Source organism: Rhinatrema bivittatum, chromosome 4, assembly GCF_901001135.1.
Source record: "Rhinatrema bivittatum chromosome 4, aRhiBiv1.1, whole genome shotgun sequence".
NCBI lineage: Eukaryota > Metazoa > Chordata > Amphibia > Gymnophiona > Rhinatrematidae > Rhinatrema > Rhinatrema bivittatum.
Genome location: NC_042618.1, coordinates 480,159,356 through 480,172,134, shown reverse-complemented (window position 1 = coordinate 480,172,134; position 12,779 = coordinate 480,159,356). Strand labels below are relative to the sequence as shown.

The window sequence follows — 12,779 nt, the reverse complement described above, 5'->3', positions numbered from 1 at the left end:
CACTCACACATATACCCATTCCAGGCAGCCCCCCATACACACACACACATCCATTCCCAGGCAGCCTCCCATACACACACACACACAACCTACACACCCATTCCAGGCAGCCTCCCATTCACACACACACACACACACACACACACACACATACCCATTCCAGGCAGCCTCCCACACACACACACACACACACACATACATACCCATTCCAGGCAGCCTCACACACACACACACACACATATACCCATTCCAGGCAGCCTCCCATTCACACACACACACACACACACACACATACAGACCAGGCAGTCAGGATCCATGGGTTATTCCTCCTCCGCTGCTGCTGCCAGCCTGTTCCATTGTGGAGAAAAACCATTCTGCAGCTCCTCTTCCTGTGCTAGCACCGCGATAATTCAACTCTCACAGTGCTAGCACTTCCTGTATTCTCATCTTGCAAGAAAACAGGAAGTTCTAGCATTGCAAGTGTTCAATACTGCAGGGCCAGCACCAGAGGAGGAGTTGAAGGATGGGCGTCCTCTGCTGCGACCTCCTTCTGCCACAGGTGGGATCGGGTCCGCTGGGGGCAACCCGGACCTCCTTCCTCCACTGCCGGTGGGATTGGGTCTATTAGTGACATCACAGGCCTCTCCCTGCTCCTGATGCTGCCCCACCGGCTGTACTGCCCTATACAATTGCACGGCTTGCACACCCGGTGGCGCCGGCACGTGATACAAGGTTCTCTGATAATGTCCCTCCCAACTACTGAAACCAATAAATCTCTGAACCGATGTCCCTTAATCTCTTCCTCTTTCTGCCTGAATGAAATATGAAGCCCCCCTGGGCATTTTGAAATGGGTCCTCCTATGAGAGATGTGCGTTGGGGTTTTTTTTGGTTTGGGTTTCATTTTCGGGCCCTCGTGGAAAATTTTGTTTTTCCCGCGGTTCGGGGGGGTTTTTTTTCGTGGGCCCCCAATTTTCATGTTAGCGCGCTAACATTTTAAAGTTAGTGCACACTAACTCTCGTTAGTGCACGCTAACTCTCGTTAGTGCGTGCTAACACGAACTACGACATTTTCTGAAATTTAGGAAAAATTCTGTTCATTTTTCATCACCCCTGGACCATGCCGAATTGTCTAATTTGGGGAAAATGAATGCACATCTCTACCTCCTATCCCCTTGATTTCCCTTGAAGTACCTGGGATCAAGTGCTTGCTCTTACTCTCTGTTGTGCCTTATATTAGGGGTGTGCATCCGTTTTCCACGGATTTGTAATCTGCAACTTATTTTGTCCTATCTGTTAAATACGTGGGGAGGCGAAACGCATCGCGACTCCCCACGTATTTAACAGATTTCTGTTTTATTCGGCCTCCTAAATAAAAATGTAAACCCCCCACCCTCCTGACCCCCCCAAGACTTACCAAAACTCCCTGGTGGTCCAGCGGGGAGTCTGGGAGCCCCCCCCTGCACTCACACCCTCGGTGCTGGTTTCATCATGGCGCCGATAGCCTGTGTCACAGGGGCTACCAGTCCGATTGGTCAGCACCTGTCACATGGTCACCGGCGCCATCTTGTGCTCCTACCATGTGGCAGGGGCTGACCAATGGCACCGGTAGCCCCTGTGACATAGTATGGGCAAAGGCTTTCGGTGCCATTTTGAGTCCTGGCATCGGACGGCCGGCATGCAGGAGGTCGCTCTGGGACCCCCGTTGGACCCACAGGGACTTTTGGCCAGCTTGGGAGGGGCTCCTGACCCCACAAGACTTGCCAAAAGTCCAGCGGGGGTCCGGGAGCGACCTCCTGCACACCGGCCGGCCGAAGCCAATACTCAAAATGGCGCTGATCGCCTTTGCCCTCACTATGTCACACATAGTGAGGGCAAAGGCGATTGGCATCATTTTGAGGGTCTGGGACTCAAAATGGCGCCGATCGCCGATGCCAATACTCAAAATGGCACCGATCGCCTTTGCCCTCCGGCATGCAGGAGGTCGCTCCCGGACCCCTGCTGGACTTTTGGCAAGTCTTGTGGGGGTCAGGAGGCCCCCCCAAGCTGGCCAAAAGTCCCTGTGGGTCCAACAGGGGTCCCGGAGTGACCTCCTGCACGCCGGCCGTCTGATGCCAGGACTCAAAATGGCGCCGATAGCCTTTGCCCATACTATGTCACAGGGGCTACCGGTGCCATTGGTCAGCCCCTGTCACATGGTAGGAGCACAAGATGATCAGCGCCATTTTGAGTATTGGCATCGGATGGCCGGCGTGCAGGATGTCACTCCCGGACCCCCGCTGGACTTTTGGCAAGTCTTGTGGGGGTCAGGAGGCCTCCCCAAGCTGGCCAAAAGTCCCCGTGGGTCCAATGGGGGTCCCGGAGTGACCTCCTGCATGCCGGCCGTCCGATGCCAGGACTCAAAATGGCGCCGATAGCCTTTGCCCATACTATGTCACAGGGGCTACCGGTGCCATTGGTCAGCCCCTGTCACATGGTAGGAGCACAAGATTGCGCCGGTGACCATGTCACAGGGGCTGATCAATGGCACCGGTAGCCCCTGTGACACAGGCTATCGGCGCCATGATGAAACCGGCAAACGAGTGCAGGGATGGCTTCTAGACTCCACGCTGGACCACCAGGGAGTTTTGGTAAGTCTTGGGCGGGTCAGGATGGTGGGGGGTTGTAGTTAATTTTAATTTTAGCTGGGACACAAATTTAACTCGCCGTATTAACGCATCGGGGTGCCATACGGCTGAATGTAACGCATTTGCGCCCCGACGAATCCGAATCACGAATGCAACGAAAACGTTTTGGCTGCACATCCCTACCTTATATCAGATTCTCAGCTCTTCAGGTCATATCTTTATTAAACATACATAATCAGACATGCAGGTTCACACCTCCACTCAATACTCTGCTCTGTCTGAGCATGAATTAATAGTCCAATCAGCAAACAGGTACTCACATTAAAGTCCAGTTCTCGAATCATCCAAGTAATCATACACAGGTCCAATCCCAGTTCTCTCAGCACTCACATATAATTCCAAGTATCCAATACTTCTCTTCACTTTTAGTTTCATGGCACTCACTGGGTCTGGCGTCAGGGCTAAGCAGCCATCGAGATGCTGGGAACATCCTCTTTGTGCTCAGCATTGCCTTATCCAGTCCTGGGACCCAATCCCACTGCCTGGGGGCGGTAACACTGCTTCTGCCATCAGGCTCGGTATGAGTCCTTCACCCAGAGATCAGCTCAACTCCCTTAGTACCCTCAGCGTCTAAACCAGCCAGGACCCCCGTTCAAGAGTCCACCTGGCTCCACAGCTCTGTCGTCTACTTTTACTTCCACACTCACTCTCACTTCCGCAAATGATGTATAACATCCACCCCCCTTACCTCGTGCGCCCTCGCTAAAAGTCAGCCGGCCTTCTGCTCGTTCCTTGTCTCCTCCGCGCATTCCTCCTTTGCTCCTCTTCGCTTCCGCCTTTCACCGAGACGTCACTGAAAGGAGCCTCCTCCTCACGCCATCTTTCCTTCCACTTCACCGTGGCCGCCCTGGCTCGCTGCCCTGCTCCTCGCAGCTTTGCAGAGTTTCTTCCCTATGGCCCTCGCTAATCTTTCTGCCCTTACGTTTTCAGCCACCTTTCTTCTTACTTTTACTTCTCCCTAACAGCGAACTCTGCACCCTACAGCCTCTCTGTCCTCTCAAATCAAAGTTGGTCAGGACTTTGACTTTCGTACGCGCCCTCTTTGCTTTGGCTCTGATGATCACTGGGGGTCCAGTGAGAGTTTGTATCGCCTCGAGGTTTCCATTGCCATTTGCCCTTGAAGGGAATCCCGGCTCCTTCTAACTCTGAGTCCGCAGATGGGACGTTCCAGTTAACATTTGACAGCTTGAAATCTCCCATCAGCACCATCTTCTTTTTGGCAGTCTTATGTATATCTTTGGCTTATCTCTGTGCTGGTCATTCCGGTTATTTCTTCTTTCCAAGGTAACGTGCAGGGCCTCCTGTGTCCCCAGGGTCTCTATTTCTTAATTATTATTGTGCATATAAAGTCCAACTCCTCATGCCTTTATTTTTACTGATACTGTCTTTGCTGAAATGATTGTAGCCAGGTATATCCCAGGCATGGGCACTCCTTGGACCTCTTGACTATGACAGGCACAGTTTCTAGATCTACCTTTGCCGTTAGGGTTTGCTAATCTGGAATTTTATTCCCTAGACTCCGAGCCTCCCAGACAGCCCTCCCTCTGCATATCCTTCCACCATTCCCTTAATTTCCTTGTTCCTTACAAGTAGCCATGCAAGATGAGTTCTTTTTTTTTTTTTTTTTTATCACCTGTAGTCTCAATTTATCTGGGAAAGCACCACAAGTCCAGAGATGCAGTGGGATAAAATCAGAGCTGGCTCAGTCTGTTTGAGTTGCCTTGGGGCAGGTACTGATTCTAACTAAGCATGGGAAAAGCAAGACGAGTGCCGTAGTTATTTGAGGCTGTGTTGAAGATTAACGTATTCAACAATTTAACATTCAAAGGGACTTCAGCATTACAGTAAAGTGTGCTCTAACTCTTCACTTACAACGTTCATGGCGTTTTTTTTTGTGTTTTTTTTGCAGATTATCAGTGGCTTTCAGTTACAACCCAGTAGTCTTTCTTCTACCAATACAGCTGACCCTCTCATGATAGTGGAAATTCATGGTGTGCCTGCAGATCAAGCGAAACAGATGCTCCGAGCCAAGAAGAACAATGGTGAGGAGAAAGTGGCTTTGTAAGCATGCACGTGACGGTAGCCATTAAAGCAATCTGCATGTAGCAGGCTATGAATCCTCAGCATCATCTCACAGCACAGCCACCTCCAGGGTGCAAGACCTGTGGACCAGCTCACGTGAGAAAGCCAGGGAATGGATTTGTATTGTGTGTCCTGCTGGCCGCTTCTGCAACCCCAGCCTTCGTGGTTTCTCTTTCTTGGTCATTTCCTGCCTTTTGTCTAGGAAGTGCCTGGTTGGCCTGTGTCCCATTAAGTCACACTTACACTCACTACACTACTGTTCATCTCATACTTTCCAGATTTTCCTCTCAGGTCTCTTGGCCTCTGAGTCTGTGACACTGTTTCAAGGCTGCTTACATCAGCTCTGCTCCACAAGGCAGGACAAAAGCCCAGTGAATTGGGTTACAATGCTGCTGTGCACTGGGTAATCATTCGGTGCACTTCCATGAGGTTTAAGCCAGCAGATTTCTACCTTCCCTGCCCCAGGTCTGTCCAGTTTTAGCAGTTCCTGCTTCGCCTTATTTTATTCTACGCCGTTCCCATTCTAGCTCTGGGTGTTCTCTCCCTATTGCTCCCCAGGTCCCACTGAAAAATTTCTCAATTAAAGAACGATAATTGCAATAATAACAAGTCCATTATTTCTGGGGTAGAGAAGAACATGACAGTTTTGTTTATCTGTGTAATATTGCCGTCTTTTCTTCTCTTCAGCATTCAACCCGCAATGGAACGAAACGATCATTTTTCACATCCAAGTTCCGGAGCTGGCGCTGGTGCGTTTTGTGGTTGAGCACCAGACATCAGTCATCGCCAATGAGTTCCTCGGTCAATACACCCTCCCTTTATTAAGCATGAGTAAAGGTAATTTTCTTCAGAAACCAGCAGGTATCTGCGATGAAGAATGAAATGTGATGGTTCTGGTTCACATGAGCTAATTAATGCCACAGTAATAATGCTGACTGGGGTCCGCCCTCGTCCTATGCTGCTTATTCTGAACAAAATTCGGAAAATCTAATCCTAGCAGATTAGGTCTGTGGCTACGGAGGACTGGGTTATGCTTTCTTTTAAAGTCACTCACAAGTCACAAGCAAACTGCACACCCTTTCCTTTTGTAACTGGAAGCAGACTGCACCCGCACGTTGGTGGATTAGGGCCTGGCTCCATCCCCAGTGCCGCTGCGTCTCTTCCACCCGTGCAAGCTCACCTCGACGTGCCTCGTGTTGAGGGCCCTGCCGTCAGCGCTCATCTGCGAACGTTACAGCGATGCTTCCTCTCGTCAGCTCTTGCACGCGTCACTCTGCTCCTCTTTCCAGGTTACCGACACGTGCCCCTGCTCTCCAGAGACGGACAGAGTCTAGACCCAGCCGCCATCTTCTTGCACGTTTGGTACTTCTAGCGCTCTGGAAGCAAGGATCCACCTGCCCACAGCCCTGCCTTAGCTGCTACCTGCTTAGTAAAGGTATTTCTCAATAAAACATGCAACACAAAACGTGTCCACTATCTTACCTTGCTAAATACTAAGATCAGTTTCTACTGCTCTAACACTTGTGATCCAGGGAAGATGCTAAAGCTGTTGTACAGTCATAGCACTTTGAGAGCACAGGGATATGCAGCTCCCTTCAAGGTAAGTGACTTGGCAGTGGCGATAGGAAAAGGCCAATGGCCCACAGTCACCCAGCACATGGATACGGCTATCTTCTGTGAGCTTGAGTGGCAGGGAACATAGCATCAGGGGGAGCAGCTTTTCAATTTAGTTTAGGGACAGTGGTGAAAAAAACATCAACAGTGATAACAGCAGATGGGGCTGTAGTGGAAGCTTTCTTGCCTTCCAAACCCTGTGGTACCCACCTATAAATTCCAGAGCAGGTTATATCTCCGGTGGAAGGGACGGGAGTTGATTCACAGTTCAGAAAGAGGCTGTTTTTCCACAGTCCATCAGAGAGAGGCTGGATCCAGCAGCTGGCGGTGGATGCCCAGAGCGTCATCCCGGAGGAGGTGCAGTAACGGAGCTCAAGAAAGCCAGGAATCCTAGTGCAAAAGGTGAAGACACAGCAGGGTGCCAGAGTGAAGGGCAAACTGGGTATTAAGAAATGGTTCAGATCTGTGTAAGATATAAAACCCTCATATTCAATATAAATAGAGGCGGTGTAACGTTAGCCCTGATTATATTACCAGGTCACCGTGAAGCGGGATTTTCCCCATTTGGTTCAGAACTCAGAGCCTTGCAGATATTCTGTGGTGGCTGTGGTGGGAGGTGGATCTCTGTCTATAGGAATGAGGCCTCCCCCCTGGTGACAGAAACCTAAACCCTATTATTATTGTTATTAAAGCTGCGAGTTTTGCATTGCTCGCCTGGGCATCCTAGTGAATGTAAGAAGCCTGCGACTTGCTGCCTCTGTGTGTACGGAGAAGAGCGGACACCCCTGCCAGCGCCCAGCGTGCATGTGGGAATGATTTGTGTGGAAGTCTTACCCTGGGGGGGGGGGCACCCAATCACATTTATAACCTCTGGGGCCGACTCCTTCCCAGCTCGACTCTTGATCCCTGGGGGGTTGGATTCTGTCTATGGGGGGAGACTCTGTCTGTGGCCCAGACAGTGATAGAAATGTCCGTGGGCCCCTTGTGTGTATTTGTAGCTGTGGCATCCTCTGGAGGGAGGTGCGAGAATAACCAAACAGGACCAGGAGCTGGGAGTTATAATTTACTGATTGGTTGAAGGCAAATACAAGTCCATCTTTAAACACTTGATGCCTTTACAGACAGAGTGATTCGCTGTGGTGAGGCGTCCTTTTCCTCCAGGTCACTGCTTGAGCGTCTCATGGAGGGGTAAAGTGTGCACTCGAAGCTTCCTGGGTCGGGGTCCCCTGCTAGCGGAGTAAACATCCTACCTTCCAGCCCAGCGTCTTCCCGAACACCCAGCCCTGTGTCCTGGTCCCAGCTCAGTGCAGATCCGGATGGGGCCTCCTCGCGCTTCCTTGACTTTGTTAAGCTGCTCTGAAAGTCTTTCTGGGGGGAACCAGCTGGCCCACCCCGGCTCCCAGAGAAGAGGGGCGGCTTCAAAGCTCCTCACAGCAAAAAGTCTACTTTCCTTCTTGAAAAAACAGGAAACATTTCCGCCATCAAAACCCTGACTCGATAAGACCTGTCAGCGGGGAGTAGAGCGTTGCGCACGGACCTTCAGCCCGCAGGAGAGAGAACCCTCCTGCCCCAATGGGAAATCCAGCAAAAAGCTAAATACTTAGGGATCCTCTGTACGCAGAGGCCAATCCCCTACAAAAAAGGGGAAACCCGATGAGGCAGGAGACCCTAGCAGGGAGGGGAAAATCCTACAACTTGCTTCTCTGGCGTCTTCTGTAAAATGAAATTAGCCACACAAAATGGCTGCTTACAAAGGGCCTGAGCAAGCAATCCCGGTTCTCCTATGTGGGAGGGAGGGCAAGAGGGGATGGATGGCGAAATGGACTGGGGGGGTCCGGTCAGATGGAGCAGAAAGACAGCGCGGCACTTACGGGACAGGACAGTGTGTGCGTTGTCCCAGTAAGCACATACACCTGGCGCTGGTGCGCACATTAACCTGCCAGCACTTTCAGATTGAATACTGATTTTTTACGGGTTTATAAATGTGCAACCAAGCAGCCAAAGGCAGATCCTGCTCGTGGTGGCCTTCGAGCACTGGTTCTAACTTCTCCCCCAGGACGACGTGAAGGCCTAGGGGGCTCTGGGAAGCCTGTGCCGGGGAACACGAGGAGAGAGCCCCTGCGGCCCCAACTGTCCCCCCACGGGGAGGTCCTGGGCTCCCCTCCAGTTGCCGTGTGGTGACTTGGAGACGGTGAAAGCTGACAGAAGCAGTGGCCCTGGCCACGAGAGGCGCAGCACTTTCCTTGTCCCTGTGGCTCCAGCTCTGCCTCCTCACTCACAGATTTCTGCCAAGGGAGAGAGACCAAAATTAAGGAGATGGAGAACTGAGAGCTGCAGAGATGAGGGCAGGGGATGGGGGGAGTTGGGGGTAAGAGAAGGGATGTGGTGAGGGGAGATAAATGAATAAAAGTTGGTTTACTGTTTGCCATGCATTTGTAACTTTTGTAAACAAGAGGGGACGAGCTCTGGCAAGGCTGAGAAGCACAGGGGTGGAGGAGAAGTCTAGTGGTTAGAGCAGCAGCTACAAGCCAGGGTTCAAATCCCGCTGCCACTCGTTATGATCTCTGGCAAGTCACTTTACTCTCCGTTGCCCCAGCTCCAAGCTCAGACTGTAAGTCCCTCATGAGAGCGGGAAACACCCACAGTGCCTGAATGTAATCCACTCTGAAGTGCCAGAAAGCAAACAGCGAGGGATCATCTGCCAAGGGGGCATCTTGATAAGATACACGGGGTATAACAGAGCATAGCTAGGACCTCAGGGCTTCCATAACCGGCAGTTATAAAAATAGATTTCTTTTCTTTAATTGGCTGAGCCTGCACGGATTCCCTGCTGAGAGATCCCCAGAAGGAGAGAAACTCTTTGTGGTTTCTGTCCAGATTGTCGGACTACACACGAAAAAAAGACCAGAGACAGCCCCACAGCATTCTGTACAGAACATCCCCCCCCCGACACACACACACACACACACACACACACACACTCACACACACACACACTCACACACACACACTCACACACACACAGTACTGTACGTCTATGTCTGATCCCCACAGCATTCTGTACAGAACCCCCCCCAACACACACACACACACATTCACACACACACTCAGTACTGTATGTCTATGTCTGATCCCCATAGCATTCTGTACAGAACCCCCCCCCCCCCGACACACACACACACACACACACACACACACACACACACTCACTCAGTACCGTACGTCTCCGTCTGATCCCCACACGTCACTCCCAACAATCAATAAGCAAACTGAAAGCTTTGCGTGCTCCTGGCCTTGAAGGGGTAGCAATGTGTTAAGCTAAAGGAAGCTGCTTTCCTGTCATCTCCACCTGTACCATCCTCCCCCATCCAACCATGCACACGGTCCTAATACCTGCAGGACCTGTCATCCGCTGCGAAGTGCAGACGAAAGGCAGAATATTGAAAATAAGAGAGACATGTAATTAATGTGACCCTGTGGGGCTTGCCCCTCTCTGAGCCTGCCTGTGCCTCACTGAGGACGGCAGGACTCAGGCACATTCCTTTTACTGTAGCAACCGGGATTAGAAACCCTGCTGCCGCAGCTCCAGCATCGTTGCTTTTCTCCCCTTAGCGACTCTGGGAGAGTTTGGCAGGGTGAAGGTCGGGGGCTGGAGCTGGCTCGGGAGGGAGGGAGCGATTGTTCTCTCTTGTTTTTTCATTAGGGCTAATTTGTTTTTAGGGTGCGCCAGCTGTGTAATCCTGAATAACCTGAGCCAGGAGAAGGGCCACACTTGGGAGACCGGGAGCTGAGGGGAACGGAAGGGAGGACGTCACCCTGTGGTCACGAGGACAGACCCACGCGCGTGCGCAGTTTACTTTTATTAAGTTGTAATTAAAGAATCCTTTAACTCTGGGCACGGCTGTGGCCCCTGCACCTCTCGAGTCCCCGACGCTCAGGCACGAGGCCGGCAGGGTCCTGGGTACGACTGGGAGCCCACAAGAAAGGGATTTTAAAGGGAGGAGGGGAACAGTCTCGTTCTTAATAAAACTGACCGAGAACAAAAGTAGAGTGGCACGCGGTGTCATCTCAGCATACCCGGTACCAGTGTGACCCAGCGGGCCCTGCCCAGTCCCTGTGCTCCGGGTCCATCACAGATTTAAAATAGAGTGGCACGCGGTGTCATCTCAGCATACCCGGTACCAGTGTGACCCAACGGGTCCTGCCCAGTCCCTGTGCTCCGGGTCCATCACAGATTTAAAATAGAGTGGCACGCGGTGTCATCTCAGCATACCTGGTACCAGTGTGACCCAGTGGGTCCTGCCCAGTCCCTGTGCTCCGGGTCCATCACAGATTTAAAATAGAGTGGCACGCGGTGTCATCTCAGCATACCCGGTACCAGTGTGACCCAGTGGGTCCTGCCCAGTCCCTGTGCTCCGGGTCCATCACAGATTTAAAATAGAGTGGCACGCGGTGTCATCTCAGCATACCCGGTACCAGTGTGACCCAACGGGTCCTGCCCAGTCCCTGTGCTCCGGGTCCATCACAGATTTAAAATAGAGTGGCACGCGGTGTCATCTCAGCATACCCGGTACCAGTGTGACCCAGTGGGTCCTGCCCAGTCCCTGTGCTCCGGGTCCATCACAGATTTAAAATAGAGTGGCACGCGGTGTCATCTCAGCATACCCGGTACCAGTGTGACCCAGTGGGTCCTGCCCAGTCCCTGTGCTCCGGGTCCATCACAGATTTAAAATAGAGTGGCACGCGGTGTCATCTCAGCATACCCGGTACCAGTGTGACCCAGTGAGCCCTGCCCAGTCCCTGTGCTCCGGGTCCATCACAGATTTAAAATAGAGTGGCACGCGGTGTCATCTCAGCATACCGGGTACCAGTGTGACCCAGTGGGCCCTGCCCAGTCCCTGTGCTCCGGGTCCATCACAGATTTAAAATAGAGTGGCACACGGTGTCATCTCAGCATACCGGGTACCAGTGTGACCCAGTGGGTCCTGCCCAGTCCCTGTGCTGCGGGTCCATCACAGATTTAAAATAGAGTGGCACGCGGTGTCATCTCAGCATACCGGGTACCAGTGTGACCCAACGGGCCCTGCCCAGTCCCTGTGCTCCGGGTCCATCACAGATTTAAAATAGAGTGGCACGCGGTGTCATCTCAGCATACCGGGTACCAGTGTGACCCAGCGGGCCCTGCCCAGTCCCTGTGCTCCGGGTCCATCACAGATTTAAAATAGAGTGGCACGCGGTGTCATCTCAGCATACCGGGTACCAGTGTGACCCAGCGGGCCCTGCCCAGTCCCTGTGCTCCGGGTCCATCACAGATTTAAAATAGAGTGGCACGCGGTGTCATCTCAGCATACCGGGTACCAGTGTGACCCAACGGGTCCTGCCCAGTCCCTGTGCTCCGGGTCCATCACAGATTTAAAATAGAGTGGCACGCGGTGTCATCTCAGCATACCCGGTACCAGTGTGACCCAACGGGTCCTGCCCAGTCCCTGTGCTCCGGGTGCATCACAGATTTAAAATAGAGTGGCACGCGGTGTCATCTCAGCATACCCGGTACCAGTGTGACCCAGTGGGCCCTGCCCAGTCCCTGTGCTCCGGGTCCATCACAGATTTAAAATAGAGTGGCACGCGGTGTCATCTCAGCATACCGGGTACCAGTGTGACCCAGTGGGCCCTGCCCAGTCCCTGTGCTCCGGGTCCATCACAGATTTAAAATAGAGTGGCACACGGTGTCATCTCAGCATACCGGGTACCAGTGTGACCCAGTGGGTCCTGCCCAGTCCCTGTGCTGCGGGTCCATCACAGATTTAAAATAGAGTGGCATGCGGTGTCATCTCAGCATACCGGGTACCAGTGTGACCCAACGGGTCCTGCCCAGTCCCTGTGCTCCGGGTCCATCACAGATTTAAAATAGAGTGGCACGCGGTGTCATCTCAGCATACCCGGTACCAGTGTGACCCAGCAGGCCCTGCCCAGTCCCTGTGCTCCGGGTCCATCACAGATTTAAAATAGAGTGGCACGCGGTGTCATCTCAGCATACCGGGTACCAGTGTGACCCAGCGGGCCCTGCCCAGTCTGTGCTCCGGGTCCATCACAGATTTAAAATAGAGTGGCACGCGGTGTCATCTCAGCATACCGGGTACCAGTGTGACCCAGCGGGCCCTGCCCAGTCCCTGTGCTCCAGGTCCATCACAGATTTAAAATAGAGTGGCACGCGGTGTCATCTCAGCATACCGGGTACCAGTGTGACCCAACGGGCCCTGCCCAGTCCCTGTGCTCCGGGTCCATCACAGATTTAAAATAGAGTGGCACGCAGTGTCATCTCAGCATACCGGGTACCAGTGTGACCCAACGGGTCCTGCCCAGTCCCTGTGCTCCGGGTCCATCACAGATTTAAAATA

At 52.5% G+C, this 12,779-nt stretch overlaps 1 protein-coding gene across 2 annotated transcripts in view; it reads left to right on the top strand.

Moving 5' to 3' along the window:
- PLCZ1 (phospholipase C zeta 1) overlaps window positions 1–6,226 on the top strand; it is a 180,275-nt gene extending 174,049 nt beyond the window's left edge. For both annotated transcript variants that reach the window (XM_029597339.1, XM_029597340.1), the window contains 3 exons: window positions 4,595–4,727; window positions 5,455–5,604; window positions 6,057–6,226. In XM_029597339.1, the coding sequence (XP_029453199.1) occupies window positions 4,595–4,727; window positions 5,455–5,604; window positions 6,057–6,139 (366 nt within the window). In that variant the 3' untranslated portion in view covers window positions 6,140–6,226. The remainder of the gene's footprint in view (window positions 1–4,594; window positions 4,728–5,454; window positions 5,605–6,056) is intronic.
- Window positions 6,227–12,779: the final 6,553 nt, after the last annotated feature.